The sequence below is a fragment of the Trachypithecus francoisi genome, unplaced genomic scaffold (genome assembly GCF_009764315.1).
Source record: "Trachypithecus francoisi isolate TF-2019V2 unplaced genomic scaffold, Tfra_2.0 Contig00031, whole genome shotgun sequence".
Lineage (NCBI taxonomy): Eukaryota > Metazoa > Chordata > Mammalia > Primates > Cercopithecidae > Trachypithecus > Trachypithecus francoisi.
Window position 1 is genome coordinate 337,876 of NW_022680464.1, and position 19,919 is coordinate 357,794.

At 38.4% G+C, this 19,919-nt stretch overlaps 1 protein-coding gene across 1 annotated transcript in view; it reads right to left on the reverse strand.

The window, feature by feature from the left end:
- Nucleotides 1–8,376: 8,376 nt before the first annotated feature.
- The window catches only part of ZFY (zinc finger protein Y-linked), a 50,610-nt gene continuing 39,067 nt past the window's right edge, over nucleotides 8,377–19,919 (reverse strand). The window contains 5 exon segments of the mRNA XM_033211726.1: nucleotides 8,377–12,028; nucleotides 13,060–13,200; nucleotides 13,977–14,129; nucleotides 15,081–15,212; nucleotides 15,477–15,626. Coding sequence (XP_033067617.1) covers nucleotides 10,845–12,028; nucleotides 13,060–13,200; nucleotides 13,977–14,129; nucleotides 15,081–15,212; nucleotides 15,477–15,626 — 1,760 coding nt within the window. The 3' untranslated portion in view covers nucleotides 8,377–10,844.

The window sequence follows — 19,919 nt, forward strand, 5'->3', positions numbered from 1 at the left end:
TGACAAATGGGAACTAATTAAACAGTTTCTTCACAGCAAAAGAACCTATCAAGTAAACAGACAACCTACAGAATGGGAGAAAATTTTTGCAAACTATGTATCTGACAAAGGTGTACTATCCAGCAATATAAGAAACTTAAAACAAGAAAACAACCCCATTAAAAAGTAAGCAAAGGGCCGGGTGCAGTGGCTCATGCCTGTAATCCCAGCACTTTGGGAAGCCAAGGCAAGTGGATCACAAGGTCAGGCGATCGAGACCATCCTGACTAACACAGTGAAACCCTGTCTCTACTAAAAATACAAAAAAATTAGCCGGGCCTGTTGGAGGATGCCTGCATGCGAGATCCCGCCACTGCACTCAAGCCTGGCTGACAAGGCAAGACTCTGTCTCAAAAAGATAAGTAAATAAATAAAGCAAGCAAACGACATGAACAGATATTTTTCTAAAGAAAACATGTATTCAGTCAACAAATGTGGGAGAAAAAGCTCAACATCACTAATCATTAGAGAAATGCAAATCAAAACTACAGTGAGATACCAGTCACACCAGTCAGAATGGCTATGATTAAGAAGTCAATAGATGATGGCAAGGTTTTGGAGAAAATGACACACCCATACATTGTTGGTGTGAGTGTAAATTAAGTCAGCCATTGTGGAAAACAGTGTGGTGATTTCTCATAAAAGGAAAAGCAGAACTACCATTCGACCCAGCAATCTCATTACTGGGTATATACCCAAAGAAATGTAAATCCTTCTGTCATAAAGACACATGCATGGTATGTTCACTGCAGTACTTTTCATAATAGCAAACACATGGAATCAACGTAAATGTCCACCAATAGTAGACTGAATAAAGAAAATGTGGCACATACACACCATGGAATACTATGCAGCCATAAAAAAAGAACGGGACCAAGCTGGGTGCAGTGGCTCCTGCCTGTAATCCCATCACTTTGGGAGGCCAACACGGATGGATCACAAAGTCAGGAGTTCAAGACCAGCCTGTACAACATGGTAAAACCCCATCTCTACTAAAAATACAAAAAATTAGCCGGGTGTGGTGGCAGGCGCCTGTAGTCCCAGCAACTCGGGAGGCTGAGGCAGGAGAATCGCCGGAACCCAGGAGGTAGAGGTTGTGGTGAGCTGAGACTGTGCCACTGCACTCCAACCTGGGCAACAGAGCGAGACTCCATCTCAAAAGAAAAACAAAACAAACGAACGAAAAAACCAATAGGATCATGTCCTTTGCAGGACCATGGATGGAGTTGGAGGCCATCATTCTTAGCTAACACAGGAACAGAAAACCAAATACTGTATGTCCTCACTTATAAGTGGGAGCTAAATGATGAGAGCGCGTGGGAGAACAATACACACTGGGACCTACCAGAGGATGGAGAGTGGGAACAGGGAAAGGATCAGGAAAAACAAGTAATACGTACTAGACTTAATGTCTGGGTGATGAAATAATCTGTACAACAAACTCCTGTGAAACAAGTCTACCTATGTAATAAGCCAGCACATGAACTTAAAATAAAAGTTAAAAGAAGATAATAACAATTATAAATATATCTGCACTAAATATCAGAGCTCTTTTTATCACTATGTGATAAAAATATTGACAGGAATAAAAACAAGAAACAAACACAATAATATAGGAGGCATCATTCGCCCACTTTCAATAATGGGTAGAAAAATCAAATGGAAAACCAGTGGAGAAACAGGACTGGTAAAATGCTGTACACCAATTGGACATACCAGACACATAGAGAACATTCCATACAACCACAGCAGAATATACATTATTCTAAAGTGCGCATTGAACATTCTCTAGAATAGATGATATATTTGGTCACAAAACAAGTTTTAACAAATTTTAAAACACAAATTGGCCGGGCACGGTGGCTCAAGCCTGTAATCCTAGCACTTTGGGAGGCTGAGTTGGGCGAATCATGAGGTCAGGAGATCGAGACCATCTGGCTAACACGGTGAAACCCCGTCTCTACTAAAAAAATACAAAAAACTAGCCAGGCATGGTGGCGGCCACCTGTAGTCCCAGCTACTTGGGAAGCTGAGGCAGGAGAATGGCGTAAACCCGGGAGGCAAGCTTGCAGTGAGCTGAGATCCGGCCACTGCACACCAGCCTGGGCAACAGAGCCAGACTCTGTCTCAATTTAAAAAAAAAAAAAAAAACACACACACACAAATTATACAAAGTGCATTTCTGAGCACAATATGATGCACTAAAAATCAAGAGCAATGGGAAAACTGGAAAATTCACAAACATGTGGAAACTAAGCAACAAACTGTTAACCAATGAAAAACCTGGACAATAGCACTCACTTGAAGTCCCAGCTACTTGGGAGGCTGAGTTGGAAGTAAGAGCTCTTGAGCCCTGGAGTTGAAGGCCAGCCCAGGCAACAGACCAAAAGGCAGTGTCAAAAACAAAACCACACAACCAATGAGTCAAAAGAAGATACAAGGAAAATTACCTTGATACACACTAAAATGAAAGCACGACATATGGTACACACAACATGAGATACAATCAAAGTAGTCACAGAGAGGTAAATTTACAGCTGTAAACACATGTATCAAAAAAGAAGACCTCAAACCAACTACCCAACAACATCACATGTACTCCAAAATATGTATAACTATTATATGTTATTTAAAAATATGTGGCCAGGCGCAATGGCTCACGCCTGTAATCCCAGCACTTTGGGAGGCCAAGGCGGGTGGATCATGAGGTCAGGAGATCGAGACCATCCTGGCTAATATGATGAAACCCTGTCTGTACTAAAAATACAAAAACAAAACAAAACTAGCTGGGCGTGGTAGTGGGCACCTGTAATCTCCCTACTCCGAGGTTTAGGTAGGAGAATGATGTGAACCTGGGAGGTAGAGCTTGCAGTGAGCCGAGATCACATCACTGCACTCCAGCCTGGGTGACAGAGCGAGACTCCGTCTCAAAAAAAAAGAAGCTTAATAGTAGAAAAATCAACAAAACTGAATTCATATTTTGAAAAGATGAGTAACATTGGCAAATTTTGCCTACATTAAGAACAAGACTCAAATAACTGAAGTTAGAAATGAAAGAACGGTAATTACAAGTGATGCCACAGAAATGAAAAGGAGTAAAGAGAATACAATGAATACAAAGTACACCAAAGAGTTGGATAAATCAGAAGGAATAGGCTGGGTGTGGTGGCTCACACCTGTAATCCCAGCGATCTGGGAGGCCAAAGCAGGTGGATCACTTCAGGTAGGTTTGAAACCAGCCTGACCAACATGGTAAAACCCTATCCCTACTAAAAACACAAAAAATTATCCAGGTGTGGTGATGCACACCTGTAATCCCAGTTACTCGGGAGGCTGAAGCAGAAGAATCACTTGAGTCCAGGAGCCAGAGGTTGCAGTAAGCAGAGATAGTGCCATTGTACTCCAGCCTGGATGACAGAGTGAGATTCTGTCTTAAAATAATAATAATAATAATAATAATACATTGCTAGAAACACACAACCTACCATGGGTAAATCAGGAAGAAGTAGAAAATCTGAACAAACCAGTAACTAGTAAGATTGAATCAGAAACAAAAATCTGAGCAAAGAACAGCCACAGTAAGATGGCTTCACTGGAGAATTCCATCAAAATTTAAAAATAATTTTATGCAGGCACAATAAAGAATGAAATAGTGCCCTTTGTAGCAACATGGTTGCAGCTGGAGGCCATTATCGTAAGGAAACTAATGCAGAAACAGAAAACCTAGTGTCACATATAAGTGGGAACTAAATCTTGGGTTAATATGAACATAAAGATGGAAACAACTCATACTGAAGTCTCCAAAAGAAGGGAGTAAAGGAGTGGGGCAAGCGTTGAGAAACTTCCTATTGGGTATTATCTTCACTATGTGGCTGATGGGATCTAAAGAAGCCCAAACCTCAACAACACTACACATACACCCTTATAGCAAACCTGTATGAGTACATCTGAATCTAAAAAAAAAAAAAGAAATTAATAATCCTAAAGAAGCACTCTGAAATTCATATAAAGATGCCAGTATTACATTGCTGTCAAAACCAGATAAAGACATACACAAGGCTAGGTATAGTGGCTTATGCCTATATTCCCAGCATCTTGGGAGATTAAGACAGGGATTGCTTGAGTCCAGAAGTTTGTGACAAGTCTGGGCAACTTAGGGAAATCATGTCTCTACAAAAAAATTGTAAAAAGTTAGTTAGGCATGGTAGTGTGCACTAGCAGTCCTAGCTATTCAGATGGCACAACAGTTTGAACCCAGGGGTTCAAGGTTACAGTCAGCTGCGATCACACCACTGCACTACAGCCTGGGCAACACAGCAAGACCCTACATCCAAAAAAAATTAATAAAAAAAAACACATAAAGACAAAAAGAAAATCACAGACCAATATCACTAATGAAAATCTATGCAAAAATTATCAGTGAAATACAAGCAGGTTGAATTTAACAGCACATTATAAGGATTACATGCTTGTAATCCCAGCATTTTGGAAGGCCAAGGTGGGTGGATCATTTGAGGTCGGGAGTTCGAGACCAGCCTGGCCAACATGATGAAACCCTGCCTCTACTAAAAATACAAAAATTAGCCAAGTGTGGTGGCCCAGATGCAGTGGCATGTGCCTGTAATCCCAGCTACTTGAGAGGCTGAGTAAGGGGAATCACTTGACCTTGGGAGGCGGAGGTTTCACTGAGCCAAGATCACACCATTGCACTCCAGCCTGGGCGACAGCAAGACTCTGTCTCCAAAAAACAAAAAATTAAAAAAAAAAAAAACAATTATATAGGCCAGGTGCCATGGCTCACACCTATAATCCCAGCACTTTGGGAAGTCAAAGCAGATGGATCACCGGAAGTCAAGAGTTCAAGACCAGACTGGACAACATGGTGAAACCTTATCTCTATTAAAAATACAAAAAATTAGCTGGGAGTAGTAGCAGATGTCTGTAACCCCAGCTACTCGGCAGGCTGAGTGAGGCAGGAGAATCTCTCCAACCCAGGAGGCAGAGGTTGCAGTGAGCTAAGATCACACCATTGCACTCCAGCCTGGGCAACACAGAAAAAAATCACTCTCAAAACAACAACAACAACAACAATAAAAAAAACTGATTATATACCATGACCAGTAAGATTTTACTGGATTTTAAGAATGGTTCAGCAATACCTTTTAATACATCACGTTAACAAAAACAAAGGACAAAAGCTACATGTTCACTTCAATTTACATTAAAAAAGCATGTGACAAGATTCCACACCTTTTCATTATAAAATACACTTAGGCAAGAAGAGGGAACCCTCAACATAATGAGGGCAATTATTTTTATTTATTTATTTTGAGATGGAGTCTTGCTCTGTCACCCAGGCTGGAGTGCAGTGGTGCAATCTCACCTTACTGCAACAACCTCCTCCCAGGTTCAAGTGATTCACATTCTACAGCTTCTTGAGTAGCTGGGATTATAGACATTTACCAGACATCCAGCTAATTTTTGTATTTTTAGTAGAGATCTAGTTTCGTTATGTTGGCCAGGCTGGTCTCAAACTCCTGACCTTTAAGTCATCCACCTGCCTCAGCCTCTTAAAGTGCTGGGATTACAGGTATAAGACACCATGACTACCCAGGGCAATTTTATTTATTTTTGAGATGGAGTCTCGCTCTTTCGCCCAGGCTGGAGGGAAGTGGCACAATCTCGGCTCACTGCCACCTCTGATACCTGGGTTCAAGCAATTCTCCTGCCTCAGCCTCCCGAGTAGCTGGAGTTACAGGCATCTGCCACCACGCCCACTTATTTTTGTATTTTTAGTACAGATGGGGTGTCACCATGTTGGCCAGGCTGGTTTCAACTCCTGACCTCAGGTGATGTACCCGCCTTGGCCTCCCAAAGTGCTGGGATTACAGATGTGAGCCACCGTGCCCAGCCAGCAATTATTTTTAAAAGCCCACAGCTAACACCTTATTTGATGGTGAAAAGCTGAAAACTTCTTCTCTAAAATTGAGGAGGAAAGGCTGCTAAGTGATATAAGACAGTCTCACTAACACACACACACACACACATACACACACAAACACACACAGCTGTATGAGTCTAATAAAGTAGTCAAATTTATGGAAACAAACTAGAATAATGGTTACCAGGGCCTGGGTGGCAGTGGAGAAAGTTGCTTAATGAACATTGAGTTTCAAATATGAAAGTTAAGAAACATTCACAACCATGTAAATATTCTTAGTACTACTAATTGTATACACTTAAAATGATTAAAATGGGCCAGGCGCGGTGGCTCAAGCCTGTAATCCCAGCACTTTGGGAGGCCGAGATGGGCGGATCACGAGGTCAGGAGATGGAGACCATCCTGGCTAACACGGTGAAACCCGTCTCTACTAAAAAATACAAAAAAACTAGCCGGCGAGGTGGCGGGCGCCTGTAGTCCCAGCTACTCAGGAGGCTGAGGCAGGAGAATGGTATAAACCCGGAGGCGGAGCTTGCAGTGAGCTAAGATCTGGCCACTGCACTCCAGCCTGGGCAACAGAGCGAGACTCTGTCTCAAAAAAAATAAATAAACAAAACGATTAAACTGGGAAATGGTTTTTTTTCTTTCTTTTCACAATAAAGCCAACCTGACTGCTGGTGCCTATGTACAATTTTTTTATGCAGTAGGTCTAGGGTGAGCCCAAGATTTTATATATCTAGAAAGATTCAAGTAATGCTGATGCTGACCTGGCCCAGCTTCAAAATATCATACCTTTAAGATATTGGTCATAATGCTTCTCTTTACAAAAATCCTAGAATTCCTGAGGAGTTAAAAAATAATAAAAATAAAAAATAATAAAATTGACATTGACATTGCCAGAAAACCAGTCACTAAATTATCTTAGGTGAAATCACAGGCCTGATTGGGTATATTTTTAGGTTTTCTAAGACAACTAAGTTATTCATGATCTTTCCTGGCTTACAACTCTGGCCAGTGACATTCACTATATATATAATTATATATATATATATATATTTTTTTTTTTTTTTTTTTGAGACGGAGTCTTGCTCTGTCGCCCGGGCTGGAGTGCAGTGGCAGGATCTCAGCTCACTGCAAGCTCCGCCTCCCAGGTTTACGCCATTCTCCTGCCTCAGCCTCCCGTGTAGCTGGGACTACAGGAGCCCACCACCTCGCCCAGCCAGTTTTTTGTATTTTTTAGTAGAGACGGGGTTTCGCCGTGTTAGCCAGAATGTTCTCGATATCCTGACCTCATGATCCACCCATCTCGGCCTCCCAAAGTGCTGGGATTACAGGCTTGAGCCACCGCGCCCGGCCACCATATATATAAACATTTTAGTGGCTTTATTTACTGTTTGAACCACTAAACACACACATGTCCCTACAGAGTTGAAGAACTGCAGAATCTTTATCCAAGGTGTTTTGCAACTAGAGAGGTGATGGAAACATATGAATGTGTTAAATGCCACTTACACATTTTAAGATAGTGACTTTTATCATGTGAATTTTACCTCCACAAAAATTTACGAGTCTCAGTCTTCTTTGCTGTAATCTGACTCCTTGTTAACTTCTACCAAGCTTCTAATTTCTGTCATAATGCCCACCCCACAGTATATGTGTACACTAAAGATCTCCAAACTGAATACAAGGAGTAATACACAAATGTGTAACTAGGGCAGGTTCTTCTGCTATGGACTTACTGCCCTCAAAAACCACTTAAGGCCTGGTGCACTGGCCTATGCCTATAACTGCACCATTTTGGGAGGCTGAGGTGGGAAGACTCCTTGAGCCCAGGGATTTGAGACCACCGTGGGCAACATAATGAGACCCAACCCCATCTCTATAAAAATTTAAAACTAGCCAGGCATGACAGTACATGCCTATAGTCCCAACTACTATGTAGGCTGAAGTGGGAGGACTGCTTGAGCCCAAGAGTTCAAGGTTGCAGTGAGCTGAGATCACAAACCACTGCACTTGAGCCTGGGCAAATGAGTAAGGCTTTGTTGTTAAAACAAAAACAAAAAACCAAAAAAAAAAAAAAGAAAGAAAAAAAAGCTTTATGCAAGGAAAATTTATTTCAGCAAGTGGAGATGCTAACCAAACAATCTTCCATTAAGATAAAACAAAAAATTGACTTTCAAGAACACACTGAGCAAAGGACTCTTCAATTAGCACAAGTACTCTGAAATACTACTTGTAAATTCATAAGGTTACCATTATTTACATAAAAAGCATTCCGTATTCCACTTATGTACAGAATGAACTAAGTGGGGAAATAAAAATAGTCCACTATGTTTTGTGTTTATAAGACTTAAAACTGCATGTTTTAAAGAAAAAGAGTTAACTTGGTATTGGTATCATATACAAGTAAACATTTATTAACAGCAAAATATTATCATTTTTATTTTTGCATATTATTCTCAAGTACACATTTACAACAGTATCACTCTTCCTACATGAATTCTCCATAGTATTTTAAGTATTTTACAATTTGTACAGTGGAAGGGACATACGATATTTAATAGGCTATTTTTCAACCAAATAATAATTTATGTCCTTGTAAGATTTTGTACCTCTTTAAAACTTTCAACTTCAACATCCACTTTTTTAGCTTTGCTAATCAAATTAAGAATTAAAACCAGCCTGCAAATAATAACAGTATATAACATTAAGCACAATTTTGTTTCTGTCTTTATACAAATGTTCTATCATATTACTTGACCAAATGCTTATTACCTTTTAAAGGTTTCAATATTGTGGTTAAAAACAAAACAACTGTGTATAACTCCAGACTATATGAAAAATATGTAACGTAAAGTGTTGTTCTTTACCTTTCTGTTTATTTTTAAAATATAATAGCTAACTATTAATTTTAAGGAGTGCTTTAAAACTCTTAAACTTTCACTTAATACTTCCTTTTATATTACTTCAGGGAGAAAACAAATTGGAAGGAGATTTAAAGGATTCTCAAATACAAACTGAAGTTATCAAGAACAAGATAATGAAGGACAGTAACAATCAGGTAGGGACATGTATGAGGGCTAAGAAGTCCTAACAGATTTTCAAAATCCATTACATGGTTTTGGTTGGTACTAGGTTTAAATTCATGTATGACTAAACCACTTCAGAACTAGATCAAATTAATCTAACATGTCAGAGGCTGTCAATCACCAAATATTTATATTTCCTAATCCTATAACTTTTGAATTGGTGGCCCAGAAGGAGAAAATAAAAACCTGACAGCATAAGTTGAATGAAGTACCACCATACTAAAGCCAGCAGGTAGCTGTAATGTAGCTTAAAAAAAAATTCTAATCCCCAAAAATATTCCAGATACATAGGTACCAACAGCCAAATTAAGGAACCTAAAAATGCATTTTCCATTCTCCAAAATTCTTATTAACCAAATTCTTTTTAATATATGAATTCATTTTATATTATATCCATACATGTTATTAACTGCTTAATAACTTATTAACTCTCAAACAATAAAATTTGGAAAGTGATATATGTTCCAAATAAGGCCATGGATTTTCATTATGTATGTTTATCTTCTAATCAAAATCAACTTGACTGTTGTCTTTTTAAAACTTTACTCAGTGTAAAATAAAAAGCAGGATAAAGTTGCTAATTTGGAATTAGCTCTAATTCTGCTACATGGTACCATCACTTTCCTTAGTCCTCTTTACTTTGCAATGAGACCAGAATTCCTTCACAGGATTCTCAAAAACTAAGAAACCTATGTCTGAAATAGCTTTCCAGAAAAATTTATGATATGAAGCTGAAATTGTAAAAAAACATTCTATCTAGACACATCTTACCTTCCATTTTTATCTATCAAAGAGTATTAGAAGATTTTCACTCTTCCTAATGTCCTTCTTTTCAATTCTTCACCTCAAATTTAGTAACTCTGAATAGTAAGTTATGAAATGCTCTCATGCATCCCTGGATCTTTCAGGTTACTGTAAATTTTCATAAGTTTAAAATTTGTGCTTGTGTGTGTAAATATGTAATAAGCAACAAAGATGCATATACAAGATTTAGAGTTACACACCAAGTTTCAAAAAATCCTGAGTCCACAATTTACCTGTAAAAGACTAAAAGTCAGTGTGCAGTAAGTCTCGGGTGTTGGAACACAACGCAAGACAAAGCAGTACAAAGAGAAAACAAAAGACAAAAATAAGTAAAACTTTTCAGTAATACTTTTTAAAAGTTTGCTGTGCTGACAAAAGATGTAAACACTATTAATGAAAATTAAAGGAAGTACATTTTGTCTGCTGAACAAAATGAAATTTAAACATAAATGTAGTCAATATCCTATATTAATCAATGCTAGAAGCTCAAATGTAAAATTTCATCATGTAATATTAAAAAGACAAAAAAATTATTACGTTTTGCTAAGTGGACTTGACAGTAAAATCTCCCATTTATGTTAGCAGACATCTCCAATGTGAAACGTTTGTGTAGGAAGAAATGGGTCAAAAATGTTACTTTTGTAGTTATCAATTTGATTTTGTCTTAGAAGAGTACCATCAACATGAATAAATATGTAAATAAATAGTAAAGCTTTTAAGACTGAAAATTCAGTATAGAATCACAAATTATAAGCAACTTGCTTGTTGCTATTTTTCTCATCTATTAAAGAAACTCAATAGGATTCAGGACACCCTATTGAATAAAATGTAAAGAAAAGTGGACTAGAAGCAATACTTCTATTTTTACACAGCATAATTCAATGTATAGTAATGGATGTGAACAAGACTGGCTTTAAAAAATGAATTTTCTGCTTCAAGGCCAACATCTTTACAAGCTTGTACACACACTGTTAGGGCAGGCCAACTTCTTTATGATGTCGCATTATGTGCTGGTTCTTCTCTGAAGGTCTTCGGAAGCCTTTCTTGCAGTACTCACACCGATGAGGATAGTCTTTTGTATGAATGGAAATAACGTGCCGTTTAAAGCCTGAGGCATCCGTAGTGCTATACTCACAGTACTCACACTGATACACTTTCCTGCCACTGTGTGTCTTCATATGCTTTTTAAGCTCATTTTGTTGCCTAAATCCCTTTCTACATCTCTTACACCTAAATGGAAGATCCTTTGTGTGAACTGAGAGAATATGGCGACTTAGAACAAATGGGTCTGCAATCTTAAAGTCACAATGTCTACATTGGTGCATTTTTTTACCTTTGTGGACAGCCACATGCTTCTTGAGTTCTGAAGGCCTGTGAAAGCCTTTCTCGCACATCTCACACTTATGAGGATAGTCTTTTGTATGAACTGAAATTACATGTCGTTTCAAATCACTTGAGTTTGAACTCTTGTGGTCACAATGCAAACACTGGTGTGTTTTGTTTTCCTGGTGGACAAGAGTATGTTGCTGCACTTCTTTGGTATCTGAGAAAGTCAGAAGACAAATATCACACTTGAATGGCATCTCTTTACTATGCTTTGTTTTTATATGTGTTTTCAAGTTAGAAGAGTCTGCAGACCTATATTCACAGTACTGGCATTGGTATGGCTTCTCCCCGGTATGGATTCGCATGTGCTTTTTGAGTTCCGACGGGTGTCGGAAACCTTTACCACACTCCACACAAATGTGAGGAAAGTTCTTGCTGTGGACTGCCAAGAGGTGGCGATTCAATAACCCCTGTTCAGCTGTCTCATATTCACAGAATTTACACTTGTGCATTTTGTTGGCCCCTTTTTCCTTGTGCACCATTTTGTGAGTAAACAAAGCCCCTGCATGAGAGAAATGCTTCCCACACTCATCGCATTCTATGGCCTTCTCTGCCTTGCTGGTCAGCTTGTGGCTCTCTAGGTGGTTATGTAAACTTATCTTCTTGTTGGTAGTGTAATCACAGTCAGTACAGTGGTACTTCTTCTTGGCAAGGTGTTCGGGATGGTTTTTCATATGTCTTTTCAAAAAACCTCTTGACTTAAACTTCTTCCCACAAATCATACAAGGATAGACAGTCAAAGGATGACCATCAGGGCCAATAATTATTGCTAAGAAAGGAAAAGAAAGCAGTATGAGTGCTTAATCAAACTTTGGTTTCCTCATGAATTTAAAGCTTGTGTTCTGAACATTACTGGGCAAATACTTTTATTAACATTCCTTTTACTGCTTTTCAATGTTAAGAGTTATAGTAATGTCCTAATCAACAGAAGTGCTTTGGTTCAGTATGAACCAATCTCACCCCCTCCAGCTTAAAAAAATAAATCAAGCAAGCAGTGATAAAAGTACATAAATTTAGAAATGTATAGCAAATAACTCATAAAAATCAAGGCCGCATTTCTTCTTTGGTGACTGACTCCAAACCAAATATATGCTAAGAGTAAAGCTTAACTGCACCTATGAATAAATTTTAATATGCAAAGAAGCATTCAAAACAACACAGGATAGTAATCTGTCCTGTAAATAACCTAGGTACTTCTTCCACTTCTCTGTAAATTATACCTGCTTTATGCTGGTATACATAGATCCATGTAATTTTGTTCACTTTTTTTTTTTTTTTTTTTTTTTTGAGGCGGAGTCTCGCTCTGTCGCCCAGACTGGAGCACAGTGGCGCAATCTCGGCTCACTGCAAGCTCCGCCTCCCGGGTTCATGCCATTCTCCTGCCTCAGCCTCCCGAGTAGCTGGGACTACAGGCGCCCGCCACCTTGTCCGGCTAGTTTTTTGTATTTTTAGTAGAGACAGGGTTTCACCATGTTAGCCAGGATGGTCTCGATCTCCTGACCTCGTGATCCGCCCGTCTCGGCCTCCCAAAGTGCTGGGATTACAGGCGTGAGCCACCGCACCCGGCTTGTTCACTTAAAGTTAGGTAACATTTTAGAAATTTATTTTCCCTTTCACTAAAATCACCAGAGGATTTTAATTCTTTTTCCTGAATGTTTGAGGCACAACTGTTTCTTTTTATCCAAGAAAATCATTCATGAATATCACTGAATTTTGAAATTTTTTATTTCAAATTCAATACACAAAAATACACGTGGCCTAGCAGCTAAAACTCCATCATAACACTCCTGTGGAACTCACCTGTTTGGTACTGCCTGGAATCAGGTCTTCTCTTTTTCTTTGGTTTTTGTTTAGCCAGTCTGCCAAGGCCAGCAGACTCATCTACGTGCAAGAGAGCACTTGCAGTGCCATTCCGGTTTTCAATTCCATCAGAATTATTACCTAACGATGTGCATTAACACACAAAATTACACAACATTATAAATTCTAAACAATCAGGAATTCTTTATTGACAAGAAGTCCTGACACTCACGAATGACAGAAAGTCCTTATTTTTTATTTTTATTATTTTTTTAATGTATTTTTGAGACAGAGTCTTGCTCTGTCACCCAGGCTAGAGTACAGAGGTATAATCTTGGCTCACTGTAACCTCCTCTTCTCAGGTTCAAGCGATTATCCTGCCTCAGCATCCTGAATAGCTGGGATTATAGGAACACACCATCATACCCATCTCATTTTTTTGTATTTTTAGTAGAGAGGAGGTTTCACCATATTGGCCAGGTTGATCTTGAACTCCTGACCTCAGGTCATCCACCTACCTCAGACTACCAAAGTGCTGGGATTACAGGCGTGAGCCACTACACCTGGCCCCCCACTGCAGATAATGTGTTTTATGGGCATATTTATGGCAAGACCATGGGAAGTGCCTAGCTTCCATATCTTGCAGCATGTTGCTCTATTGGACTCCCTTATTACCTCCCAAAATTGTAAAGTTATAAGTTACCTATAAACCAAGATTTAAAATGTTAAACTGAAAGCTCCCACGCTTATGTAATAAAGGCATGAAAGTTCATGTTAAAATTAAAGGCAACAAGGAGACTATGTAATCTTCTTCTACTTTTGCTTAAATCATGAAACCCTAAGACCACAGAAATCACTTTCAACAGCGAATTAATGTTCAAAAACCACTCAATCCTTCTAGCTACTGTGTAAGTTACCATAAGCTGCTGCCCATGCAATTGGCACGAAGGTTTTCATTTCATCCTCATCAATTTGCTGCTCATGCACAGCAGCTGCTGCTGCTGCAACAGCAGCATCCTCCTCTCCTACGATCACTTCCATATAAACTTCATCAGCAATTTCAGCAACATCTAAGCACAAAATAAATAAAAAATTTTTTGTGACTAGGTTTACAGAGATCACACAGAAAAAATACATTAGTAGGAAAAAATAAACTGGTTGAATTAATCATTTGTTTCTTGGCTTTCACCATAATTAGCTTATAAAGCAACAATGAAAACATACATAGTCACTGATGTATTTCCTTGGAATATGACAATATAGTAATCTCTAAAACAGTGTTACTTTTTTTTTCAAATATTGGTTGCATTTAAAAAAAAAAAAAAAAAAAAAACCAGCTTGGGCAGGGCACAGTGGCCCATGCCTGTAATCCCAGCACTTTGGGAGACCAACGTGGGCAGATCATGAGGTCAACAGATCGAGACCATCCTGGCCAACATGGTGAAACCCTCATCTCTACTAAAAATACAAAAATTAGCTGGGTGTGGTGGTGCGTGCCTGTAGTCTCTCAGCTACTTGAGAGGCTGAGGCAGGAACCTGGGAGGTGGAAGTTGCAGTGAGCTGAGATTGCGCCACTGCACTCCAGCCTGGCGACAGAATAAGACTCTGTCTCAAAAAAACAAAAACAAAAAACACTATTTATAGAAAGATAAAACCCTCTTCCACAAAAAAAGCCACAGAGCTGGAAACCACCATCCTCAGCAAATTAACACAAGAATAGAAAACCAAACACCACATGTTCTCACTCATAAGTGGGAGTTGAACAATGAGGACACATGGACACAAGGAGGGGAACATCACACACTGGGGCCTGTTGTGGGGTGGAGTGCAAGGGAAGGGAGAGCATTAAGACAAATACCTAATGGATGGTGGGCTTAAAAACCTAGAAGATGGGTTGATAGGTGCAGCAAATCACCATGGCACATGCATACCTATGTAACAAACCTGCACATTCAGCACATGTATCCCAGAACTTAAAGTAAAATTTTTTTAAAAAAAAAACCACATACTTAAATCTTCACCTTCTTGTTGAGAGTCACTGACAGTCATATAAACCATCTTTTCCCTGGGAACACGAATACTGCTGTTCTGATCAAGTAGTTCAACTCCATGATCATTTTCAGGCTCACTCTCCACAATGTCTACAGTCCCACCTATCAGAAAAGATGAAAGCTCCAAAAATTATTAGAGAGTTCATTTTCACATATTTTGCTTACATGTTTTCATTTATTTTCATATTACTAATCAAAAATATGTCTTAAAAGTTGTCTTTGGAAAAGAGTTCAAATTTTCCAACCTAAATAATCTAAACTAAATGCTAAATATCAATGAAAAAAAGTAACCTGTTTATTTTTTTGACACCATTTGGTTGAAACATTTGGATGATGACGTATAAAATGCTGACGGCTTCCTCTTACCTAAGTCATCTTCTCCAGGGTCAGCTTTAAAAATGTATACCTTGATGACTTCAGGACAAGTGCCATCCACTTTACAAGGATCCATTTCTGATTCTCCATCGATGGTCACTCCAGTGGAACCATCATGTTCTATTTTGCCAGCATCATCCACTGAAAAGGCAGAAAACATATCATCAACAATAACAGCAGATGCTTTAAAACTTAAGAAAACTAATGAAAGGACATACATCATCTTTGCTTGTCATAAAGTAAAAGCATACAATATTACAAGTATTCTGTTTTATTTTTTGAGATGGGGTCTTTTCTTGTTCTGTCACTCAGGCTAGAGTACAGTGGCACAATTACAGTTCACTGCACCTTTGACTCCAGAATTCAAGCGATCCTTCTGCCTCAGCCTACTTCAGTAGCTGCAACAACAAGTGTATGCCACTATGCTCAGCTAATTTTTTTATTTTTTTGTACAGACAAGGTCTCACTATTTTTCTCTGACTTATCTCCAATTCTCAGGCTCAAGCAATTCTCCCACCTCAGCCTCACAAAATGCTAGGATTACAAGCTTAAGCCACAGAACCCAGTTTACCAATGTTCTTGAAGATCTGAGAAATAATGCCCTACTAGTAACTTCAGTACACACTAGTCCTAATGTATTTTAGAGCATTACCTAACATTCAGTACTTCTGAATACAATTGTCTTATCAGTTTCTATGAGAATCATAAACTTTTTAAAAATCAAAATATGGTTGCCAGAAACAAATTCTGGCTGGCTGTGGTGGCACATGTCTGTAATCGCAGCACTTTGGAAGGCAGAGGCAGGCAGATCACCTGAGGTCTGGAGTTTGAGACCAGCCTGGTCAACATAGTGAAACCCCTGTCTCTACTAAAAATACAAAAAAAATGAGTTGGGCATAGTGGCAGGTGCCTGTAATCCCAGCTACTCAGGAAGCTGAGGCAGGAGAATCACTTGAACTTGGAAGGCAGAGGTTGCAGTGAATCAAGATTGCACCACTGTATTCCAGTCTGGATGACAGAGTGATACTCTCAAAAAATAAATAAATAAATATAAAAATAGTTGTAAATTCTAATATTAATCTGTTTAAACCTAATACTACACACATATGCATTTAAAAATACACACACACACACACACAACATATACATGAGTTCATGGAAGTAATGAGTCTGGGTCTACTGCTGGCAAATACAGTAAGATGTAGGCTTAAGTATCTTCTTAAATGACTTAAGGCAGACTGTTTCATGTTTATGTATTAAAAAAAAAAGAATCCTTACTTACCAATAAAGTGAATATATGATTTCCAACAGTGGGCTCAGGGTATCTACAACTGTTAAGTGTTACACAGTAAGGGAATCAAGTGTGCTGTTATGCTTGGGACTTCAAAATTTTAACAAAAGTAAAAAATAATGTCTTAAAAAATACACTCTGGATTGCAGTAAATACCAAAAATATGACCCCCATATAATGTAACCTTACATTACACACCACTGTGGGCACTGACTACTATCTTTAGCACAACAGAAAGTGTGGCACAGACTAATGAACAATAGCACAATAGTACAATTTAATTTATCACAAAAGTCAGATTTTTCAATATTCAGTCCATTACAGAAACACTGAGTAATGTTCTCTCTGTTCTGGGCCCACCTGGCCTGTATGACACAGCAAGAGACCAACCACAGAGGAGTAGGACCCCAAGAAGCTTTTTCATTTCCCCTTTCCCATTTTAGTTTCCTTTTGGTATTCCTCTGCTGAATATATTTCATTATCCTTTTGGCTAGATATTTATGTTTAATTCAATTAAACAATGATTCACAACTATAAATCAGACTCCCGGCAAGTATCAGAGGTGCAAACTTTAAAAGAAATTGACCCAAGGCCATGCATGGTGATTCGCACCTGTAATCCCAGGGCTTTGGGAGGTGGACGTGAGTGGATTGCTTCAGGCCAGCCTGGCCAACATGGCAAAACATATTTTCTACTGAAAATACAAAAGCTGGGCATAATGGCACATGCCTGTAATCCCAGCTTTTTGGGAAGCTGAGGCACCAGAATCATTTGAACCCAGGAGGCTGAGCTGAGGCACAAGAATCATTTAAACCCAGGCCAGAGGCTGCAGTGAGCTAAGATCTCACTACTGCACGCAAGCCTGGGCAACAGAGAAAGGCTATCTCTTAAAAAAAAAAAAAAAAAAAAGGTAATGGACCCAAGAAATTTCTAATTCAGTGAAAAAGCAGACAGATGAACAGATGATTATTTTTAAATGTGATCATAATAATGTAGTTACTTTTTAAGTGATTACTGAAAGCATTACTTAATGCTCATAATAACTCCATGAGGAAGTCCTATAATACTGTTGACATTTTACAGTAAAGCAAACTTAAATGATTTATCTAAGGTCACACATCCAGTAACTGGCAAAACCAGAATTCAAATCTTCATCTATGTAATTCACAAGAAACAACCATCAACCTCTGGTGTTTGAAAAATGCTGTAAGTTTAAACTGTTAGAGGCAATAATAGTTTTTCTAAAAAATAAAAAACATATAACAAAAGATGGTTTCCATTAGTGCAGAGCAGATAATGTACTCACAATTCAACTACAATGAGTATTACTTAGAAAAGGCAATGGTGATAGTTTTGACTACTTTAGGTTTTAAATTCTTAGTCTTAACTTTTAACACTGGCTTATAAACACAGAATTTAGATTTTGAAATCTTTGCATACTTTTCAAATTCCCCATCTTGTTCTTCAAAAGATCCAAAACTATATTTGTCTAATCAAAATTCTCTAAAGCCAACATTAAAAATATATATACAATGACAATATAATTGGTTTCTTACTAGGAATTACAGACTACTTTCAAATCACATCTCCACAAGGATATTATAAAATCTAACTACTTAACCCAGGATATGAGGACTTGAAACACTGGGCTACTAAAAGCTACTAAAACTTAACTATTTAAACACAAGATGTAAGAACCCAACACAATGGGGAAAAAAGTTTTGTCTAACTTGGACACAGTAACATATTTTCAAATCACATTTTAATATACATTTGTCTTCAAAACAAAATGTCACTTAGAAAGACACTAGCTGATTCCTTAAAGTAAATTTAAAAGATTACTTAGAAGAAAAAATTAAATTTTCTTTTTTTTCTTGAGATAGGAGTCTCACTCAGTTACCCAGGCTGGAGTGCACTGGCGCTATCTCAGCTCACAGCAACTCCCAAGTTCAAGTGACTCTCTTGCCTCAGCCTCCTAAGTAGCTGGGATTACAGGCATGTGCAAGCATGTGCCAACACATGTTGTCAATTTTTGTATTTTTAGTACAGATGTGGTTTTGCCATATTGGCCAGGCTGGTCTTGAACTTCCTGACCTCAAGTGATCCAGTTGCCTAGGCCCCCAAATTGCTGGGATTACAGGCTTGGGCAACTGCACTTGGCTTAAAATTTCTTTAAACATAAAATTATACTAATTTTGAACTCTCTAGTACAATCTTTAATGTTAACACTGGTGTACATTATTTTTATTTAAACTGATTCGTTTTCCCATACAATGAAATAATATTTTATAAATTTTCAAGGTTTCCACAAGATAGTATTCGTATAAAACAGGCTGGGGAGTCAGAAATGTTTTGGCAAATGTAGCGAAGTGCAATAACAGCGGCCCCCCAAAAATAGTGAAGGTATCTCATGTAGGCTGAAAGAGAACAGCACTTATTCTATGCAAAGAATACAGCAGGTAGGGGGACAGGACAGTAACAGAGCATGTTCTTCAATACTGCTGCAAATCAGGCCATAGTGGGAAATGTGACCAACTGGTAAACCAAAACCAGGTCATGGAGGACTTTATGCACCAGGCAGAGGGGCTCAAACTTAATTCTGGTAGACTGCAAGTTTCTCAATCTGATTAAAATCAGAATCTGCAGGTATGGAATGAACTTGTATACACAAATAGACTCCAAGGTATCCTACTCTTGGGGATTCTTATCAGAGATCTGATAATTTCTGCTTTTAAAAAGAGCAGTCACTAAGTCAGATCAGTATTTTTGCTAAAGCATTCTGCTGGCCTTATAAAAAAGCAGATTTGAAGAGACCAAGAAATGACGCAGGGAACTTCAAGTACATTTAGGTGACAGATAATGAGGCCTTGAATGAGGACAGAGGTAGTACAAATGGGGATAAAGGCTGGAGTTGAGTCATATTTAAGAATAAACTGAGAAGACGGAATGAATGACATGTGAAGCCACCTACAGAATATTCAACTCTGAAAGTTGAAGATCAACACCAATTTGGAAGCCATCAGCAAAATGTTAACTAAAAAACACTTGAGATCATGCAGTGAGCATCTGCAATGTAAAGAAAATCATGAGCTAAAGACACAGTCCCAGTGAGATTACAATTTAAGGCAGGGGCAAGAAAGAAT